The 23,181-nt window shown below is 40.0% G+C and overlaps 1 protein-coding gene across 4 annotated transcripts in view; it reads left to right on the forward strand.

The window, feature by feature from the left end:
- Positions 1–23,181, forward strand: part of RABEP1 (rabaptin, RAB GTPase binding effector protein 1) — a 44,281-nt gene that overhangs the window by 6,236 nt on the left and 14,864 nt on the right. For 3 of the 4 annotated variants that reach the window (XM_048966519.1, XM_048966521.1, XM_048966520.1), the window contains exons 2-8: positions 12,173–12,301; positions 14,210–14,413; positions 15,670–15,830; positions 19,044–19,163; positions 20,020–20,155; positions 20,937–21,115; positions 22,083–22,208. In XM_048966519.1, coding sequence (XP_048822476.1) covers positions 12,173–12,301; positions 14,210–14,413; positions 15,670–15,830; positions 19,044–19,163; positions 20,020–20,155; positions 20,937–21,115; positions 22,083–22,208 — 1,055 coding nt within the window. Of the gene's footprint in view, positions 1–11,793; positions 11,861–12,172; positions 12,302–14,209; positions 14,414–15,669; positions 15,831–19,043; positions 19,164–20,019; positions 20,156–20,936; positions 21,116–22,082; positions 22,209–23,181 lie in introns of those variants that run through there. The other variant, XM_048966522.1, reaches the window with a different exon arrangement.

Here is a 23,181-nt window from a genome sequence, read left to right on the forward strand (position 1 = left end):
TTTGTTTTTTTTTAGTTGTTCTTACGTTCTCTTCAGCTACTTTTACTGAGAAGATTCTGTGCTTTACTCTTGATACAGAGCAGGTACTCACCTGCTACCTGCTTTTAAACTTCCAGCTTCTCAGTGTTTTCTCAGAACAGACTGTAGTATTTGGCAGGCAGTGGACATCAGCTTTCTCTTCATCATGAGACTGGCTGACATCTAATTCTTTAATACTTTGGTTTCTTTATTTGTAAACCAAAGCAGTTATGCATCACAGATTGCAAAAAGTAATTGCTTTGGAAAGGTAGAAGAATACGAGAGCTCCAATGTTCTCTTACCAGAGCTGTTCTGAAGAAGTGGCTGTGAGAGAGAGCAGGAAACTTCCACTGTGCAAAGTGCTCTGAGCTGTGGGCAGCTGAGAGCCCTGCCGTGCCTTGTGGGTCCAGCAGCGTTAATAGCAGGAAAATAACTTAAGATCTTAAAACAAAATCCACCAAGTCCAATGTAGTTACTTCATAAACAGGAGAGGCTTGTTGTCCTGTGATGCCTCATGCCAGGGGAAAAAAATTAATTTTTGGTTAGCATTTGTTTTCTACTAAAGCTTTGTGCGCTTTGAAATTAACTTTTTAAGTAAAGCTATCTATTATTGTATTTCTGCTCCACTGAAATTATACATGGCAAAAAAAAAAAAATATATATATATATATATATATATATATATATATATATATATATATATCTCGGAATCAGTAGTTGAAAGAGGAAAATCATTTACTGTGATACTCCTGAGAATCTGGTTTGTGGATTAAGAGATGAACTGGGAGGCAAACCAAACCAGTGTTGCCAATTCCTTTAAGAAAGTTACCTGAACAGGCTGTGCCCTTTTTTCCTGCATTTCTTGATGCATGTATTTAACTTACAGGCAGTTGCAGCAAGGCTTTAAATGGCAGTAAGAGAGAAAAATAAGCAAAATTGTAAAACAGAAAGATGATTCTTTTATCTTCTTAGGTTTTTGTCCCAGTGCTTCCATGCGTGACTGTTCACCTGCTGCACCCCTGCCTCGGTACTGTCACTTTGTATTTGCATGTCTGGTCACCCTGAAAATATTCCCCAGCAAAAGTATTCTTTGTGTTACATTTTAACCTCTGCTGCATCAGTGCTAAGTAAAATGATTAGATTGGCAACGTGGTTGGTTACATTAAAGAAAAAAACAGAATGGAGTAACTTGCTGGCCCTAATTTGGCTACAGCCACAGAGTGTAAAAGTAATCCTGATGTCTGTATTTTCATTGTCATTAGCTTAATCTATGAAGAAAGAAGCACAGATGAGTGCTAGAAGCTACTGCTCAAGTGGTGATTATCTCAACCGTCCGCTCTAAATGCTGATCTCTGGTACCCTTTAAGAGAATTGTATTTCCCAAGGCCTGCTGAAGATTGTGCTGGACTCCTATTGACTACAAACACTACAGAATTACAACATTCATCTCACACTAACAGTGGTCTGTGCCAGAATCGCTGTGATGTAATTGAGCTGTGGTGTTACTTGGTTTATTGAATAGGAGGCGTAAACGTGGTTCTGTTTGTTCAATTCATCTCATAAACCACCATCGTGGTCATGTGGTACAGCTTTTAAATTTTCTTTCAAGGACAATTAACAAGTTTTGAAATTAGTTTCAAGTAATGCTTTCTTAATTATCAGCTCGCAATGCCTATTTACATTTTTTTCTTTGTGTTGTATCTAGAGACATGTGATAAATTAACAGGAAAGCAACTAGCCAAACTCTGGACTCTGTGTTTGACTGATGCTTCTAACTGTGAAAATATTATAACTATCTGTCTGGTCTTCACAGCTTCTGTTTGATTTGTAGATGAAACTGGGGATGAAGATGTTCACTCTCTAAACAGTGCCAAAAATCCTGGTGTTAGAAAGGTTGCCTTCATTGGAGGCACATAGGCTAATGTTTATGTGATGATGCATCAGGATGGGTTGTAACAGCACATTGGAGGGTCTCATTTAACTGCAGTTTTGTATTGGTGTACTTGCTTTTGGATAAAAGTAAATGTTTGCCTACTCTAGTTCTAAAATAGAGCTGTTCTCCACTATATTTCTATCTGCTGCTCTAGGTTTTAACCCAGTCTAAATGCATCTCTACTGGAGCAACCCATTCGGTTGTGTTAGATCAGAATGTGTGTGTATGCAAATACAGAGAGGAAACCCGATTTTGCATTCTGATACAGATTCTGCTTGTTGAGGTGCCCCTAAAGTGTGCGAATGGAAGTCAGGATTTGTGGAAGTCCATTCAGCACTTTAAAATGACAGTCATAACATCTTTAAAAGAGAAAAGGAGGGAATGTATTTGGGCTACACCAATCTCAGTTGCCCCCAGGAAGTACAGGGCAGAAGTAAGGTCAAGCTGTTCCTTTTGGCAAGCTGCATGCACTGAGGTTTAAACAGGTTATCCAGCTACACCCGTAGGCTGTGGCTTTGTGTTGCAGCTCAGGCAGCCCAGGAGGGAGCAATCCTTGAGATCCTCCTCCTGGAGTGATGTCATGCTCCCATAGGTGTCCTTGTGCCCACTGCATGTTGGTCTCATTGCTGAGCCAGTTCCGCTCAGCCACTCAGTGGAAAGCTGCTACCTGCTGGATTAAGGATTTTAATTGATTTAGTGAAAGGCCTGTTGAGCTTCAGGTCTGGTATGAAGGAAGGGGTGGAGACCTGGTGGCTGCTATGCGGATGTCCAAGTCTTGTTTTCACAGTTTAAACCAGTCAGCAGCCCTGCTGTCTTATTTGTGGCAGTTCTGATAAATGCTCAGCCATGTGATGAGTGTGAGCAGATTCTTGGTTTGGCTGAGAATTGGTGGTTAAAAACCCCAACCCTTCTGTTTTTGCTGTGTCATGTCGCAGATCCCTGTACTGCCTCAAGGGTTCTTGAAACACTTTGGGGATAAAGGGAATGTGCTCAGGGGGAGGTAGGAGTGCTGGTTACTGTCAGATGACCACCAGCACTTATAACTACAGGCTTAGTATAGTCTTTATGTTTCTTATGCCCTAGGTATATTTTAGCTGTTTAAAATCATGGAGTCACAGAATTGTAGGAGTTGGAAGGGACTTCTGAAGATTCCCCCTAGAGCAGGCTACAGTGGAGCTTATAAGCAGGAAGGGGAGTGACCTTTTACACAGTCTAAAGTGGTAGGATAAGGGGGAATGGCTTCAAACTAAAAGAGGAAATTTAGATTAGATGTTAGGAAGGAATTCTCAGAGAGTGGTGAGGTGTTGGAACAGGCTGCCCTGAGAAGCTGTGGATGCTCCATCCTTGGAGGAGTTCAAGGCCAGGTTGGACAGCCTGATCTAGTAGTTTTCAACCACATCCACGGCAGGAGCATTGCAGCTTGATGATCTTTAAGGTCCCTTCTGACCTTAGCTGTTCTACATTCTGTGATTCTGTATGAACTCAGCTATCTCATGGTCACTGCAACCAGGGCTGTCCCCAGCCTTCACATTCCCAACCAATCCCTCCTTGTTTGTAAGAACAAGGTCCAGCAGCACACCTCTCCTTGTTGGCTCCGCCACCTGTGCTAGAAAGTTATCTTCCATGCACTGCAGGAACCTGGACTGTGTATGCCTGGCACTGCTGCTTTTCCAGCAGGACTGGTGGTTGAAGTAGCCCATGAAAACTCTCTAGTTCTCCCTTTTTATTCTCCGTGCTGCATGCATTGATGTACAGGCACTTCAGAAAAGAAAACAGCAGATGTTGCAGGTTTCTCCAGAGGGATGCAAGAGGATCCGCCATAGCTGCACACACTGTTGAGATGCCTGGCCTTTTGGCTCACGTCATGGGGAGCAGCTGAGGAACATTTGTTGTTTTTCTGGTTGGCCTGGCTCATTCCCCAGTTGGCTGCAGTGGTGTAAGCATTGCCATTTTGAACCTCGTGCTCCAAGTCCTTCAGTTTAAAGCCTGCCTTACTAGGTTTGCCAGCCTGCTGCCTCTTCTGGACAATTGGATTCCATCCCTCTCTAGCAGGTTATAATCTTCATAGAGAATCCCATTGTCATAAAAGCCAAAACCCTCATGCTGGCACCAGCCACATAGCCAGGAATTGATATGCATTATACTTATATTTCTGGCTTCCCTCTTTCCTCCAACTGGCAAAACTGAAGAGAAGATAACTTGGCTGGTGTTCTTCTCTTGTGCTCCCTGGGCTTTATAGCCTTCTTTGATTTTGCCCACTTTCCAGCTTCGTGTGACATTCATGTCCACATGAGAGAACAGTAGTCCTCTGTAGCACTCTCACTGCAGGCTGCTAATATGGTTCCTTCTGGCACTTTCCACAGGTGTCTGTATGTGTAAGAGGTTTGTGTCTGGTTTTGGTAGTGGAGGTTGTGTCTGGTTTAGCAGCTGGAGGATGGAGAATGTTGCTCTGTAAATGAAAAGTTCATGTTGGAGGAGGGATTTCTCTCTAACTGCTAAGAAATTCATTTGGTGTTAAGAGGTAGAAAGAATACAAATAAATGGAATTATGGCAGTGTTTCCTGACAAGAAATAGGTTATCTAAACTTGGGGGAGTAGTAGTAGTTGTTCTCAGGGAAACTATTAAACTGCTGCAGAAACCTTATTCCAAATGATAAGGACTGTATCCTGTTCGTTGTCAAACAAAGATGTTAATCATCTTTTATTAGTTGTCATACTGTACTTATCACCACAGTGTCTCCATCTGGCAGCCATATTTTCCAGACCATTTATCAAGATTTATGTCCTGTAAGTGGTTACTCAGAGGCACCACGTGTTCGTGCCTGCAATGGGCTCTTCTGAGAACTAATGCCTTTGAAATTACTGTTCCTTGAAATTAAATCTTCACCTGCCCCTTTGCTTTGGTTTATTCTCTGACTACAAATCTGGGGGGCCAAATTCAGTAGGAAGGGATAAAGAAGCACAGAGGGGAAGAAATGTGATATTAATTCCCTTATGTGGTGCTGGTTCACATTCATAGCTCATGAGTTCTAAATGTATTACTGCAATTTCAGAAGCTCTTCTTGTACCTGTGAAAGTAAATGAATACTTTCTGGTAGCTGTGTGTGGAAATGAGCTTGCACATCATTTCTGATTATGTCCATTTTAAAATTGCCTAAAATATACTGGTTTGCTTTCAGTGGTAGTTTTCCCACACCTGTAGCAGTGGTAACCCAGAGAAGCTATTGCCCATATAAATGTCATGAACCGACCCTCTGTTTTTCTCTGCATCATTTTCTGTTAATGCTTCTGTTACTGCTGGTCTGCCCTCGTTTCTCTCTCCAAGCGAATATTTCACTTTTGTTACCTTTGTTTGAATTTTTCAGTGTGAGGTCATCTTCAGTTTGTTCTTTCTGCACAGGAATTGGGAGGCACGGTGCTTGGGTCTGTAGCCTGAATGCTCTCAAAGCTGCACCTCAGCTACCTGGCAAATAGCAGCATGAGATCCTACAGTAGAGGCACCTAGGAGAAACCTGGAATTAATGGAAATGGTTATGTTTTGTATATTGCATTACTTCATCAGAGAGAACAATGCAGCACGGTTGTTTTGTGTTGTTTTTCTGAGAGCTGAGTCACCATTTTTTCACTTTTTTTTAATTTTTATTTTTCCCAAAAGAGGACAGCCATTAATAAATCTGAGAGGGACGTGATAAATATGTTAGAAGGAGTCAAAGGAATTTTCCTCCCTCCCACTGCAGATGAGTCAGCAATTGCATTATCTGAAAGAAAATCGGTACTGGGTTTGTTGTCTGGGTTTGGCAGATGTTTACATTTTAAGAAAACATTTGTGATGGTGTGTTCAGAATGGTGAATTATGTAAGTTGTCCCCTCTATAGTGGGGTGGGTATCAGAGTCATTCCCTAAACGTCTGTCATTCCCAAATAAAAACATTTGACCAGAACAGCGGATTTCTGCTTGTTTATAAAAGCAGACATTATCCACTGTTGACATTTTGTTTTTCTTATGAAGGTAAGATACTCTGGAAACCTTAGTGTTGAATGTAATTGCCACATGAAGTAGTTTTATCCCGCTTGGGATTTGATGGCTGTTTTATACAAGTGATGATTAGATCTGGGAGTGCAGAAAAGCTTGGCAGTAGAGTTCCAGCATGAAGAGCACGACTCATTCATAACTTCACTCCTACTTCAGGCAAGAAGGATGGAGCTACCTGGCTTTGAAGTGCTCAGGAAGGGGAGTGGATGGCACTGCTGGAGGTCTTGTTTGTGGGCTGAGGGAGCATCTCCTGTGTGTATGCTTATAATAGTTGTATGGAGACTGTTTAGTTTACCAGGTGATGAGGCAGGACTGACTGATGAAATAAAAGGAGTGGTGAAAGCACTCGTGTGTGCTGACATGTCTGACAGTTGTGTTGTTTCAGCTTAGATACTCTATTAAATGCTTGAAAAGCTTTGCCAAGGGAATCAGGAAGGACTGTGACTGCAGGGTATGTAGATCCAGGCAAGCTTTAAGCTGACAGTGGTGCAGACATGGCAGCACTGGTGCTCAGCACAACCTGTGAAACTTTGTAGGGAAGCCTGAACACCACTTGGGTGCTTAACCTTCGCTGTGTTCTGTGCTACCATCACCATGCTCCTGTTTGCTCGAGCAGTGACTAGTCAGAGTAAATGTACACAGCCTGCAGAGTAAACAGACCCTCCATAAACCCAAGAAATCATTGAGTTTTATTTTTGCAGAGAACCAAAATTGCTTCTCTTATAACGTACAGTTATTCCCCTTGCTTCAGCAATTTTTCATTTTTATAAGAAGCACAGAGAACAGGGAAAATGCTTGTGATTGCAGTAAGATTAATAACTCACCTTTCCATTTTGTGTCTATAGACGGATTCAGTGTTTCTGTTCACTAAAATGTGGCTCACTTGCTGTTGACTTTTGGGACTTTCAGATCTTCACTGAAGCCTGCCAACATTGCCAAGATTTACTTTTGATTGCAGTAGCATGACCATATGCAGCCAAAGTAATTTCTTTAGGTTGCCATCTATCTTGCTGTCTATTTTACGTTTCCAGCACTGTGATTGATCCACTGCTGCCCTATTTTAATTGTCACTTAATCAATGGGCAGAGTGGGGTTGATATGCTTGAAAAAGAACGCTAGTAGAACCTGCTTCTGTGATGAGCAATGTGTGGCAGGTCAGACTGTGATGGCAGAAGGGGAATGCCCATGGGAGAAGAAGGTGATTTTAGCAAATGAAAGATAAATTACTAGAGAAGAAATTCAAGCCCATTTCTGTCCACGTGAACGTATGTAAATAACTGCATTCCCCTGATAGTTGATGTGAGTGACCACTGTTCCACTGCATTCTAATTTAAGCAGTGTTCAACTAAGCGTAAACCTAAAGTTAAACTGCAGTTACCTGGGGCCAGAATGACTAAATGTGTGGAAGAGGTGAGCATTAGTCACTGTGTGAAGTGGGCTTATTGAGCTGGGAGGGGTAAAGCGTGAGTCCCATTCACTCAGCATAGGGTGGACGTCAGGGAGCCGGATCTGGGCAACAGAGCAGCAGCTGCCTGGTTTTGTGTCTGAGGAAAAAGGCGAGGGAGGCAATAACAAAGCAAGGAAGTAGTTAACATGTTGTGTGTGCAATAGGAAGGGGAAAAAAGCAGGAAGTGGTAGTGGGGAAAAAATGGGGAAAGGAAAACACTATCTTTGCTTTTCTTTCCTTCTTACAATTCACTATGTAAATATATTACAGGATAATTTTGGTAACAGTGATTGCACATCAAAGATACAGGACAGCATGTTGTGTACTAACAAGTACCAAGCGACATTCTTGTTACGTGGATATCAGAAATGCTTCTGTATTCCTCTGCCTGCTTTATGTCTGCAGTGCTGGATGCAGCAGGGCCAGATGTGGCTTTGGTGCTGCCCCAATGGTGTTGCGCTGCGTGGAGCTGCCCCAGCTGCTGGATGTTGAACTGGATCTTCAGAGGTGCACCTGTGCAGTGCAGCTCAATTGAAATGATGTGAAGATGGTCATAGAAACAGCTGTGTGGGGTTCTGCGATATCATACCAAATGCTGCTTGGTTGTTAAAGCTATCTAAGTACACAGCATTAATTATGTAATTCAGAGAACCCTTGTTTTCTCCTCCCTTTGATGCATAAGTGCTTTTGTTTTCTTCTTCCATACATGGAAAAAATAAAAAAGATAGGGCTGCCCCAGCAGGAAAAGGAAGAGGTAGAAAATGACACGGGTGACTTTTGTCTCCTAAATATTTGCCAGACATACAGCCTGTGTCTGATCTGCTTTTCAGATTCCAGCTAATGTAGGTCTGAGTTCTTGATGTCATGTTTGATACTTTAAATATCAAGTGGAAAGCTTTGTGGCATTAATTTTATAAATAGACCTGGGACTCAAAAATAAACGTACCGATAATCGGCTTTGTCTGTCTTTAATTCTGGGATGGTCACTACGTGTTTGTGCAACTGGAAACTTTGTCATAGATAAAATGAATCCTTTTGGGAGCTGGTTTGTGGAGCAGCACTTAAGTAACAGATAAGAAATGTGTGTTCATTCATGTATTTTCCTTAAATTGAATTTTTTTTCTGTGTACTGGTTTAGGAGAAGGCTTTCTCGGTTTTCACTCTGTTTTCAGTGTGTATTTCACTGGTCTCACAGACTTCTTGTACATTGATGACTCCACTCTTAAGTGAATTTTTCTGCCCTTCTTTTGAGTTCTTCTGCCTGTTAAGCCACATAATGCAGCACACTCAGCATTAACCAGAGAGATAGTGATCCCTGCTTCTGACTCAAAGTGTCAATGCAACATCCATGTTGTTCATTAATAGTTTAATTGGCATGTCTGACCCTGTCATCAGTCGTACCTGATACTCTGAAGAAAGCCTTATTTGTAGCTAATGGTTGGGCAAAGTGACTTCATTTGCTTGCTTGATTTTTCAGTTTGACCTGTGAATTTTAAGTTAAGCTCTTCTCAGTGCTAGTTCAGGAGTTGTGAAATGGGGTCTTTGGGTTTTTGTTTGTTTCTTAATGAGATAGGGTCCATATTAGGTATTCCATTCTCCTGCTCCTGTGAGATACAGCATGTTCCTTGCTGAGTTGGATCTTGTGTGTAGCAGCAGATCCTGTTTCAGCTGGGCACAGCTCCACCAGAGCCGGCCATACGCCGCGCTGTGTTTATTAGGTACTTCCCTGGTATCATTAAACATTGGTAGCTGACGTTATGTGTGTCAAAATGGGAGCACAGGCACAGTGACTAGGGCAAATTCGTGAATGCTTGTTCTGAAATGAATGGTTGTTGGTGGTTTGGGTGCCTTTTTTTTCCGTTTTAATCAAGTCTATCTGCAAAGGGAATTAACTTTTCTTTCTCAGCTCTGCTACAGGACTAGAGTGAAGTGAACCTAAATTCAGACCAGGAGTTCACCTGCAGTTGGTAACAGCCTGAAAATCTATGAATATCCATTTCCTGCCATCAGGGTGTTTCAGACAGGCTTTAATCCATGTAATTCAGCCTGTGGTCACCTGCATATGACAATTTGCATTTGGGCTCTTTTAGAAAGTAAACTGTCTGTGTTGCTATCATACAAATTGTACCTACAGATAAGCCATCTTGTGAAAATATAAGCATTTCTATGTGGTAGAAAGAAGGGAGTTGTTGTGATGTCTTAGAAAAGAAACCTTTTCTCTTTGTGCATGTTCATTTCAGGGGATTGGCACATTATATAATTTACTGTCCCTAAGCGCACGTCTCATGTTAGTGAAATGTGGATAACACTGTTGTGAGGAATGGCAAGATCTGTCCTTAGCTGCATACTGCCTACAGGTGGTGGAACTGCTTTATTCCTTCTATTCAGATATGGAGTTTGATGTTAGTTACCCCGCTGTGCTGATGTGTGGCCTGCAGGTCTCCTGTTTCACTGCTTGCTTTTCTCAATGCTGCGGATGGTTTTGGCAGCAGCCAAAGCACTGCTGTGCTGAGGTTATTCATTTCTTTCTTTTACAACTATCCGTCAGGCTGTAGGGAAGGGCAGCACTGTAAAAATTTGAACGTTTGAGGTTTAATTTCCATTTCCTTTGTGATGACTATGCCATGCCTCTCAGTTTGTGTGGGAGGATTTCAGAAGGCTGAACTCACCACTGAATCACAGAATAACAGAATTGTAGGGGTTGGAAGGGACCTCCAGAGATCATCAAGTCCAACCCCCTGCCAAAGCAGGTTCCCCACACCAGGTAGCACAGGTAGGCATCCAGGCAGGTATTGAACATCTCCAGAGAAGGAGACTCCACCACCTCCCTGGGCAGCCTGTTCCAGTGCTCCGTCACCTCACTGTAAAGAAGTTCTTGCGCATGTTTGTGCGGAACTTCCTATGCTCCAGTTTCTGGCCATTTCCCCTTGTCCTGTCTCCACTCACCACTGAAAAGAGTCCGGCACTGCCCCTGCTTAAAGCCACTGAGGTTTCTGTTCTTGCCGTGTGCTCTGCCCTCCACCCTCAGCAGTAGCAACTCTCATCTTGGAAAGTAATGTAATTTGGGTGCTCTGCACAACTCAGGTTTGCTTTCTGATGTGAGCAGTAGCACTGCTCACTGCAGAAGGAAGATGGAAGGGATATAGGCAAGGAAACACAAGCCAACCCTTCCCTTCAGGTGACTGCAGCAAGAGAGCAAAGGTAAATCTCTAGCCTTGGGAAGCACTCTTGCTGCCTGGGCCTGGCTCCACGTGTGCTGTTTCTATCCTGGTTAGATCCACCCACTTTCTGAGCTCATGAGAAGCCTTGATCTCAGTGAGCTGTCTTTTGTCCAGGTTTCATTTTCCAGAGAGCACTCCTGTGCAGTTGGCTTTGCAGAATGGAAGCTACGCATACCTATGTCTGACATGGAGTCAAGTAGATTATTTAAGTACTGTATTTTATAACAGCATAAGCCCTCGTAACCAGCAGTCAGTAAAACTTTTCACTCAGTGCTTTTAAAACATCCTTTTGTTCATGTCTGCACTTACTGTAAGTCATCTGGTACTAAAACCAAACATAACTCATACTGTCTTGGTGGCATTCAGCATCCAGCATTTTGCTGCTCTGGATCTGCTGCCAGCAGAGCTCAGGTCTCAGTGATGCTGATGAAGCTGTGTAGCCTTTATGCTGTGTTTTCATTCACTACTTGCTTTTGGTGGGAAGTGATTTGGGTGGGATACGTAAGCACGTGTGATTGATCAGCATTTTGTGTATCTAGTCTGTGTCTAGTGCTGCGTAAAGGCTATAACTGAAATGAAGTGATTCAGCTTTCCTACAGACAGATTTGGAACACATCCATGAATTGCTTTTGTAGAACAGATAGAGAACTGCTTAGAGGAGTGTTATTTGCTCAGTGCACCGCAGCATCCAGGTGGGATTTATTTGAGCTCATCTGCCTCTTGTTTCTGTTTTGAAATTGAATTCTGAAGTGTGTGCAGTAGGAAACCCCCTGGCACCTAAATGAGACCTGTACTTCTTAAGGTGCAAAGTGCTTAACGTTGCATATAAAGATCAATATTATATGTTGGTTGCTGTGCTTCTTATCCTGTGGGATACCATAGCAGGATTCAATGGTATTGTACATTTATTTCAGTAGTGGCCTCACTGTAACAATTATTAGGTGTTGAGTGAACTTCATACTATTCTCTCTGCACTACTGAAGACAAGAGAGCTTACAGCACCTTATTCTAGCTCATGACTTTTTTTTTGCTTTGTTCTTCTGTAACTGTTAGGTCAACAACTGTCATTGCTTTTCTTTGACCTCAGCCTTTGAGAATGCTGTAATTTGCTGCTCCATCTCCACGTGCTGCTCCTGTGTGTGGTGGCTAATTTCCCAATGTCTTGCGAAAAAGCACCAATAGAGATCATTCTGCCACTGATTTTTTGGGGTATATTTTTTCCCTGTTTCTTGCTTCAGTGTATTTACAGAAGTGTGATTTTCTAAGGGCAAGTGATTTGTTTGAATTCACTGCCATACTCCTCTGTGTCTGTAGAAACCTACTGCAGTTTGGTGCTGAAGTCCAGGACTTATCTTCCCTTGGTACTCAAAGAACTCTGACTGGTTGTTCTGATAGGTTGTGGTATAACAGCTGAGCTAATTTATAAAGGTACTCTAAAAACCATGAGCCCAGAGCCTTCAGTTTGCAGAATGGGATGCTATAACTGTTAGTGACATACCTTATCTTCTGTTTTATTTTTAGTTGCTCTTCTACAACGGGTAGCAGAATTGGAAAAGGTCAACGCAGAATTTTTGCGCACAAAGCAGCAACTTGAGCAAGAATTTAATCAAAAGAGAGCGAAATTTAAGGAGCTGTACTTGGCAAAGGAAGGTAAGTTCTCAATTATCTGAATTATTTTAATGTGTAATGAAACTTTAGCTGTAAATAATCCCTTGGTGAAAACTAACTTTTGTTATGCCAGCTACTGTTCCTCATTTGTCTGTGCACACTGCTTGCTTTCTGTTTCTCAGTTTGCTGGAGGGTAACCCTAACTAGGATTTTAAGATTAGGATAGTTGAGGTAATTGACTTGCATGCCCATTAGGAGATAACACATTGTTTCTGATTTGTCAAAAATGGAAAAAATGGCACTAAGTCTTTTAAAGAGAAATATATAGTGGGAATGCAAGATTTGTGCAGAAAGTAAGATTCTGTTGATGGCCATTCAGCTTCCAAGAATGAATTTTTAAAATGAATGTGAAGATTCACCTTCATGGGTAGGATTCAGCAGAGCACCTTGCTGTAAACATGGGAACACCAGCGCTGCATCTTAATACAAACTTTTTGAAGTCACAGCGTGCTCATTCTGTCTGAACAGCAAGTTAAGTGGAAAGTAGACAGAAGTAGTCTAGATGTGTGCTGTTTGTACTTTGTGGCCAGCTTTTTTTAATGTATTAATTTCCATCTGAGCTAGAATGCAAGCAGACAAACGTTAAAGTTTTAATACTAGCCAAGGGCATTTATTCCAATAACGTTGAACCATGTGAGCTCAAATAGCCAATGAAGACTTAGAGAGTATAAATAGTTGCTGTTCTGAGAGCCAAATTGATTTACTTCTAATTCTGATGATCTTTCTGTCCTTAACATATGAAAGGAAAATCAAAAAATAATACATTAATATTGCAGCTGCTTGTCTAAGCTTATGAGAGTAGAAATACAACAAGCATAATGAAGATCAGATCATGCAGAAGGCCTGTTTCTTTGTGTTTCTAGCAGCTGCATGAAAGGAAATTTAAGATACAAGACACTGGTGATGAGATCAGCAATAATTGTTTTCTCAGTCAAAAAATAGAAAATAAAAATAAATTATAATTAGAAAAAAAACCACATGTACCAAAGTGGAAGAATACCAGAGAAGAATATACAAGCAGTTTCTCTTCTTGTTTTCTTTTTTCCCCAAAGCTTATTTTTTTTCCCTGTTCTCTAAACCCTTTCCTAAATGTACACAGGGACTGTGGCAGCCTATCCTTAATATTATCACTTAAAACCTAAATAATATAAATTATATAAATGCCTCAGGATTCTTTTTTTTTTTTTTTTTAATTGCTTTTTCCTAAACACACAAGGATTAGACTGCTGGTACTGAGGGAAATACATGGAGACAGCTTGGTGCTTGTTGTATGCTTGCCAGGGATTTCTGCTAAAAGTGATTGCTGTTGACATAGGCTATGTAGGCATGAAATAATTTTAGTTGAATGTACTACTTTCTCTAGAAGAAACTTAGTTTTAGTGCAGGTGTGGTAAAAAGCGAATTAAGCTGTGTAGTTTTCCTATGTGGGCTCCAGGCAGTGTTAACAGAGCATTTCTATTCTAGAATATGAAATGTTTTATACAAATTCAGAACAAGTTGGTGTCAAGAATGAGGGAAGAACTGTCTTCCTGTCTGTGGATCTTATCTTTAATCTTCATCATAACTGAATAATACCAAACTAGTTAAAAGCGTGGTTCATTTTCATCACCCATGCTGATTCATTGGTTGTATCTACAGTGTCCATTTCGTGGCTACATCAGTAAGGAAAAAGCCACTTTTTCTTTAATAAAGGGCAAAGACAAATGAATTCAAGGAAATATGTTCCCTAAAGATACCTGCTAACACTTGTTTACTTGTTATGGCTGGTTGCTTTACTATCAACACTTCCCTCACCCCACATTAGTGCATTGCTCTTTGTCATAATCACTGTCAATACTCTTCACGCTGAATTTATTAATCAAGCTAACTGGAAATAATACTTCTTTTCAGAGGACCTAAAAAGACAAAATGCAGTGCTGCAGGCAGCCCAAGATGATCTGGGACAATTGCGGACACAACTTATGGAAGCTCATGCTGAAATGGAAAACATCAAAGCTATAGCTACAGTATCTGAGAATACAAAGCAGGAAGCTATTGATGAGGTGAAGAGACAGTGGCAAGAGGAAGTAGCTTCACTACAAGCTATTATGAAAGGTAACTTACAACCAGACAAGCTGCTGCTGCTAAGATCAGATGCCTCTTGAATATACTTTCAGTGATTCGTGCTTGCTCTTGCATGTGATATGGATAGCTGCTTCCTATGGTTTGGCACAACTAGAATACAGAAGAATCGAGCTTCACTCCTACTCTTGTCAAAAGGTGCTCGGTTCTTCTTTTCTGTGAATATGGGAATAGAATTTGGAAGGGATCATGGCCGTGGGAACTCCCATATATATACAAAAAAATTCTGAGGAACTGAAAATACTTTGTTAGAAGATTCTTCTTGAAGATACACATAGTATGCATAACTTGACAAGACTGAAAACAGCTTCAAGTTGACAGCATAATTTTCTTCTGTTCTATGTGAACACAGCTCTGCTGTCAGACAGTTGTGTTCCTCCAGTAGTATAACATAGACTCCTCCCCAGGCTAGTTACTGGATGTGTTGCTCTTTTTCACTTGTGGGGTGCTGTGTTTTGTTTCTGTTTTTCTTGATGCTCCTGAACTATTCTGTATTATGTTTGCATGTTGCACAGCTGTTCTTCCTGAAACAAACTATGTGCAAGGAATAAAATGCAGGATGTAAACTGGGGACAGACTGTTGCCATAAATGGCTGCTTTCTTAAAGATCACAATATCCTGAGCCTACAGCCTGCTGTCTGTAGGCGTTGTTTCCATCTTTTTATAATGCTTTTCCTCAAGAGAACACAAATCTTCATGCATATTGAATAGACAAATTTCTATTTATTTATGTTCTACATATGTACATGAACTTAAATCAAGGCTCTGTTGTGCCAGCTGCTGTATATATATAAAGACAGCTTCTTACCTGAAGGGTAGTAATAATAATAGGGAAATGGAGGGTTTGAGAAGTTCTAGTTGTTTCTTTGCATTTTAGAACAAAGAAGCATGGGTTTGGTAGCTCATCTTGTTGATGTGCTTGAAGGTACAAAATGTGTTGCTGAACAGGATGTTAAACATGTGTGCTCTTTGGAAATTAGGGATCACACAGTTTGGCAGCTTGTTTGTGTTATAGCAGCGGCCCAAACTGAAATGTGGTTCCTTTGGATCTTTTGCTTCTGTGGTTGTTTTTTGGGGTAAGAGTCAAAGGGAGGAGAGGGCAAGAGAGACTTCACTATTGTTACAGTTTCAGTTAAGTCTGAGAAACCATCGGCTGGTTGGAGATGAAGTTAATAAAGCTTTATTTTTAACTTACATTGAAATTAAGTTTTAGAAATAATGTTTTATAGAGACTGTTCGTGACTATGAGCTCCAGTATCATCACAGGATGGAACAGGAACGAGCTCAGTGGAATCAGTATCGCGAAAACGTGGAACGAGAAATAGCAGAGTTAAGGAGACGACTGTCTGAAGGCCAAGAGGAGGAAAATCTCGAAAATGAAATGAAAAAGGTATGTTGAAATCGAGCTCACCAGCTTTTGTTTGATGGATTTGTGTTGTTACCCATGTGTCTGTTGCTAGACCCTGCTGTAAATAGCCTGGTTCTGCCAACTTTCAGCCCATTCTTCATGATTCACAACTTCAAGATTCAAAATTCTGTGCCTTGGAACAGTCCACAGAAGTAACTTGAAGTGCCTTGTGTTGAGTATGGATTTTTTGTTGCATTTGAAGTTTTTCAGGCAGGAAGGAGATTGAACTTGTCCTAGTGGATCAGGTTTGGAATCTTACGTATCATATGATTAAATACTTTTGGTTGAGTGAATTCATCTTCTCAAAAGGCTTCAAGGTATTCTAAGACTTTTTTTATGCAACAAATGATCTTGTATTGGATAAAGAAAAGAGTAGGCTAATATCTGATAATATGCCACATCACTGCATTTCCACATTTCTGCTTTCTGTCAGCAAAGAAACAGAGCACTGAATATCACAAACGTTGTATGTTAATTAGAATTCTACTAGGTCTATGTTGTAAAAAGCAATCAGTATTAGGGTCTCAAATTGGAATTTATTTTCTGAGATTTATAAACAAGATTCGTGAATCTTGATAGTTTTTGTTGGATATTTTCTGCTTGGTATTCAGTGACTCTTCTTTATGTAGTCCTTGATTTATAAAGATGGGGGTTTGAGTAAAGCCTGTTTGACGCTGTTCTGTCTACAGAATTACTGCTGTTGGATTTTTAGGGCATAGCTTTTTTGTTTGTTTGTTTTAGAGTTGGTTTCAGCCCTGCTGAGAAAAAGAATTTTGGCAGAAACTGCAAGGGGAGGATGAGAATTTGATCAGTGTGATGGATCCCTTACAAAAAAAGATAATGCAAATTTCATAGTGCAGAGGTCTGACTTATTTCCCATCTGGACTCAGTGATCATGTAAGAGTTGGAGCTGCAAGTTGCTCAGATGTGGAGCAGCTCTCCTAAGCTTAGTAGCTTTGTTGTTGTCCAGTTTGCATTTAAAAGTTTAGAATAGCAGATAAATACAGTCTTCAGCTGTACTTCTTTCAAGTGGAAATCAATTTTACTTGTGATCCTCTGGGAAGTCTGATTGACTTATCAGTTGGTGATCAATATGAGCTTGAAAAGCTTTATAGGTCTGTAAAGCAGAGGAACATGTACTTGATGTAACACGAGGGGGTGGGGAAATCTGTCTCCAGAGTGCAGCTTGAAATAATTGCTTAAACTGCTTTCCATGGGTTTTTTAATGTTCTTCCTCTCTAAACCTGCACCATTTTTCCTTGAGGAGACTGAGAGTAAGATCAAAATTAGGAAAAGGACATTGAATTTCACCAAAAACCAAACAAGCAAGTCCCAAGCCCACAAAAAGCTGTGGTTGGGTATCAAAATAATGAATATTCATGCCACAGCTCTCAGTGAGAAAGGAAGAATTTTCTCCATCATTGGGGATTTTGTGCTTGATGACTAGCAATCAATTCCTCATACAAAATGGTATTTCTGTCTAACAGAGATGAATTCATCCTCTCTCTTCATATTGTGTGTTAAAAAGATAGAGTTATTTTATCTCAAGGCATGAACTTGGGAAGAGTTTTTAAAAAATATTTTAATCTTCATTTCTAAAGAATCTCCAAACATCGCAATTAATATTAATAGTAATAATAATAGTAATAATAATAGTCTGTGTGTTAGATCGTGTACCATCATACAAAATCCAGTTATTCTTAAAACTAGCAGAAAACCATCTTGATGTCTTGCATTGACAGTGCTGGGTGAGGTGAGAGGAATTGGAAGAGCAGGTACAAGATCACAGGTATCATGTTGCAGTCCAGGATATTCACCAGCTTCTAACCTTCTTGGCTCAGTGATGTCTCAGTTCAAATGTGTTCTGTTTGGTTATAAGATCCTTTTTAAACAGCAGAGGAAATCCATTAACTGTAACACCGTAAAGCAGTGTGAAGTCAGACTGGCAATGGAGTGTTCTTGCAGCCATCATGAATAATAGGGAGCAGCTTATTCAACAGCCCTAAAGATAAGGGGCTATCCATGTCCTGCTATAGGTAGGTTTAAATAAACAGAACTGATAGAATAAATGAATTATAAAGCAATACTTGAAGCTGAACTCCTTCTCCCATCTGTTCAAAAAGTGTGACTGATGATTTGCTGGCTGTCAGCGTGGGGCTGTGTGTGTACGTGTGACTGTCACATGCCCCTACTATTGAATTCACTGGGACATGTGATTTCCCCATGTTTCCTCAAAGATTTTATTTGTACTCTTTCTGCACTGATAAAATACAGCAGAAGTGAATACAGCATGAAGAAAATTATGTTTTGCCTATAGATTTTCTTGACAGCCTTTTGTAGTCCAAGGACCTGGTAGCATTTCTATATATTATAATACTAATTTATTTTTATACTATTAACATTTTTTTCTTGTCTGATCTGCTCTTGGAAGTCTTGTGTAGGATGCAGTCATCAATAAGCTTACCAGAAAATGAAAATCCAGTGAATAGGCTAAGAAACCTACATTTTAGCCTAGATTTAAAACAAGGCATGAATGTTTTCGTCTAGCACTTGTCATGTTTGATCAGGCTAAGTGTCAGCTTTTCAAGGTTCAGTTTTGGGACACCCTTTTCTTCCCCCCCCATTCATTGCTGTGAATTCCTCTAGTAGCAAATAGAGAAAATCTGAGCGTTCTCAGTCTCCGTGCATAAAATCAACCTTAATCAGGTTAAATTCTTCCTGGCTTATTAATCTTCTCATTCTGTTGCCCTGCTTTGATCTTTTCAGAACTGTTATTTATGTCATGGAAATGTTTTTGATAGATTGGCTGTATATGATTTTTAAATACTTAGTATGCTAACACCAAAAATTGATGCTGCATCAGTAGTAACTTAATGTTGAAAAGTGATCTTCCAAAACAGAACAAAGCTGCATAATGTGTTACTTCATTTCATAAGTAAATCAATGGTCAGTAAATTCAGTAACTCACCCTGAAGTTCTTGTGATCAGTTTCTACACGTGTGCCATGAGGCAACATGCTGCAGGACTGTTAGGCCTTTAATAACACCAAGGGTAAGCATTCTGAAATGCATGGCCCCTGAATTTTCCTGCAAGTATTGAGAGTGATGGATTTCGATCAGATATCGATGGCCCAATCCATGCATGGATTTGAAATTTAGTTGCTAATGGCTTATTCATAACTTGTGTTAATTTCAGGCCCAAGAAGATGCTGAGAAGCTTCGTTCAGTTGTGATGCCTATGGAGAAAGAGATTGCAGCATTAAAGGAGAAGTTGATAGAAGCTGAAGAAAAAATAAAGGAGTTAGAAGCATCAAAGGTAAGGTGGAATTTTAGCCACGTCCCAATCTGCGTCTTGCATCATGCTTGTTTGATGCAGATAAATAACAGCAAATTTTGTAAGAAATAAAAGTGTGTATTGTGAAGCTCTTTATGCACAATACTTTTTTTTTCTCCTGTAGCACAAATACCACATTTTGCCTATAGGCATTTCCCTGTCTTTCTGTTTTCAAGGTTGGATTACATGTGTGTTATCCCTGCTTAGACATGACTGCATGATTTCAGCAAATAAAATGTCACTCCAGAAATACAAGTGCTTTGCACTTTGTTGTAATTGGTTTTGGTTTTCATCCCATTCTCTGTGAACAGATTTTCCTTTCTCTTCTGCAGACTCGCATGGATTTGAATGTTGCTTAGGTTTTTTTCTTGTCCATTCCCCAACTGTCTTATAGTTAGGTTCTCTAACTGCTCCATTTTAGATCGTCTCCACATCTTCTTTTGAGTGCGAAACCCCAAACCAGACATATTGTGTAGCTGTTGGTTTATCAGTGCTGACTGAAGGATTACTTAATTGTCTGCTCTTAGATGTGTGCCTCTTTACCACTTTTTGGTGCTGCCACTATTGTGATCTAACTATAGAAACCTTAGTGAAGTTCCTTAAAAGTTTGATTTAGTGGAATTCTAATGAATAATTCATTCAGGGGGAAAAAAAAAAAACACAACATCCTGCAAATGCTGCTTCAACACCGAGAGCTGAGAGCCTTTGATTTCCAGAAATGAACTGCTGTCCTCAGCAGCTTTCTGATACCCAAACATGTGACCCTGACTTCTAACCAAAAGGGAGTGCCTCCAACCATTACTTCACTGAGATTGTGTATTTCACTTTTTTTATTGAGGTTAAAGAACTGAACCATTATCTGGAGGCCGAGAAGTCCTGTAGGACAGACTTAGAGATGTACGTGGCTGTTCTCAACACGCAAAAATCTGTCCTGCAAGAAGATGCAGAGAAGCTGCGGAAAGAGCTGCATGAAGGTGCCTGTCTAATGATAATCCTTTTGACTCTTGGACTCTAAGGATGCAAAAAAAACCCAACAAAAACAATCCATCAATATGTCTGTTACTTCTCTTCTTATTTCTTATATGAGTTGGACTGTAAATAAATAAATAGAGGGCATAGGGGAGAGTTATTTAGAAATGTGAAAGCTTGTGGACTGTTTATGAAAGTGTTGACTTTGGAGTCCTCTTATCAGTTCTCTCCTTCATAAATCCCATTTACTCTTTCTAGAGATGCTGTTGAATTTGTCTTAGGTTCTCGTAGTATTGCGAGCTTTATTCTTACTAAAGTGATTTTGGTGTCCTTTATTTGTGTAGAATTATGAGCATTATTTCTGTAATGTAATCTGGGGATATGTCTCCCTGGAATATCTCAGTTCTGAATGCCTTGTGGTGGAATGGATGTGGAAATGCCCGGAGGAAGCAGAATCACATGAAAAACAGAATTTTCTGTTGAAATAAATAGGGAATTAGACAGTCTTTTAATATCAGCATTAAAAAGGAGAATATTAGAGCCCATGATTGAAGTGAAGGCATTACTTTTCTAACTGGGAAATTTTAAAGTTGTCAGTAATGCATTCTTTTTCTCAAACTTGATACAGGAATTAAGAAAAATCTTTATTTCATCCTTAGTGATTGTTGAACAAAGCCATATTGTTTTTTATTAGAACAATAATTACCTCTATTTATGAGAATGCCTCACTCAGGAGGAGTCATTAAAGAATTCTGGTTCAGAATGATTCTTTCTGTTCTTGAATAGTCTGCCATCTCTTAGAGCAAGAGCGACAACAGCACAACCAGTTGAAACACACGTGGCAAAAAGCCAACGACCAGTTCTTGGAGTCCCAGCGTTTGCTGATGAGAGACATGCAACGTATGGAGATTGTGCTGACCTCTGAGCAGCTCCGACAGGTCGAGGAACTGAAAAAAAAAGATCAGGTCAGTCTCTGCTTGTCTTGTTTTCTTTTTTCTCTCTTTCTTCTTTTTTCAATACTGTAAATTTAGTGTAACAGGTATAGAAAACATATATTGGAGGAAAAAGTTATTGATGTGTGTTTCCAAAAAATGACAGCTGACAGTTGAAATAGAAGTTCTCCATTTGAATGACAGCTGATGATTGTAACAGAAATGCTCAGTGTGTTTGAATATTTCAATACTAGTATCTGTAGTAGCCTTTAAAGTAACGTTGCTAATATTGTTAAGTGAATAGGTAATAATATCCAAAAGTTGATCTTGGAGGAAGAAACTGTCGTCTGTGGCATAAAAAAAATTGTTAAGGTGTTACAGGTGCTAAGATAGGAGGTTCACTTCTGTCTAGGTTTTTGTGGGTTTTGGGGTGTGAGTTTGTTGGGTTTTTTTAGTTCTCTCACACTGTGTATTAGTATTTTGATTTTGTTTCCTATGATGTCTTTGTTTGATTTTTTTTGTCATATTGCAATGCTTAGTGTCATCGAGGCACTTATTTTCATGCTTGGTTTGAAGGTCTGTGTGATCTTTAGGGATGCATTTAGTGCATGTTACCAGGTTCTGTACAATAACAGTGTAAGAGCTGTGAGAGCTGCTTATTTGGTAATTCCTGTAACGGGAAATTTGTTCTAAATATTGCATTATTTGATTAAAATTGTTCAACTAAGCAACAATTGTCCACTATTTAAAATAGGTTATAATTTAAGTGAGTTTGTTTGCCTTGTGGTATGAACACTAAGTGACTTTTAACCAAAAGAACCCTGAAGAGGTAACTACTGGGATTTTAACAACAACAACAAAGAATGTGAGAAAAAAACAAAACCAAAACCCCATTCTATTGCTGCCTTTCTTTGTAACGGTTTATGATGAAAGCTAATGACTACTCAAGTAAAGCTGAACCTTGCTTATATAAATTCATTTTTTGTCAATTGATTTCCAGGAAGAAGATGATCAGCAGAGACTTAGCAAAAGAAAGGAGCAGAAACAGAAAGATTCAGATGATGAAACGAAAGCTTCGTGTTCTTTAGTCCACGAGGAATCCCTTACCCAGTTCTCTAATGAAGAGGTAAAGCAATTCAGAGCAGCTTCATGTACTTGTTCATTCCTCAGGGTGATGATTACAAATACAAATACCCTCTGTGCCCTTTGTTCTCCATCTCTTATAATTCATACTAAGCAATAAAAAAACCTTTTGAGCTGCACTTGAATACGTAAATTTTAATGAAAATTGGAAAATGATTCTTTAAAATCATCTGAGAGTTGCTGTTAGAAACAGTATCTACCTTCTGCATTCTGGATGTTAACTGCTGTTAAACTCTTTGGGGATTTACAGCCACCTCCTAAAACACCTGAATTTTCAGCATTAAACCAGTTAAATCTGAACAGGAACCAAGCATTTTGCAGCTGATTTGCTAACTTATTTCTTGAATTCTGTACTAAATTTACACTGGTTAGACAACTGTGAGGTCACTCATGGCAAAATAAGTCATTTACTTTAGTGTGTGCAAAATAGCACGTGTGCAGGTCTGTGTGTTATCTATCTATCTATCTATCTATCTATCTATTTTATATCCAGATGTATCCAACTGTGCAAGCTGGGGATTGGGCCAAACCTGTTCAGCAGGCAAAAACAAGCTTTTGTCAGTCAAGCCAGGAATGGAGGCTCAGCACCAGGTTTTTGCTGAAGCCACCTGAGTTGTGTTCGTAGCTGCACTGCACAGCCAGAACAAGTGATAATGCTGGATGTGGTTCGTTAGCAGGTGCTTTTGGTGTTGTAGGAAATGGTGTTCTAGGACAAGCTGAAATTGCATTTGAGATTTGCTTAAGGTTTTCACTTGTGAAGTGGAAGGACCACTGAGCACACAGGTTGGAGCTTGGAAGCAGATGTCACAGTGGGCAGTTATTTCTCCTTTTCCACTGTGTTTTGCTTGCTTATCCATTTTGCTAGTCTGTGTTGGAGCTATTATGGAATCTAATATTTTTCTAAAGAGACTTATTTTCAGTGTTACTTTCTTTACTTGCCTAATGGCAAAGCAGAA

Source organism: Lagopus muta, chromosome 20 (genome assembly GCF_023343835.1).
Source record: "Lagopus muta isolate bLagMut1 chromosome 20, bLagMut1 primary, whole genome shotgun sequence".
Lineage (NCBI taxonomy): Eukaryota > Metazoa > Chordata > Aves > Galliformes > Phasianidae > Lagopus > Lagopus muta.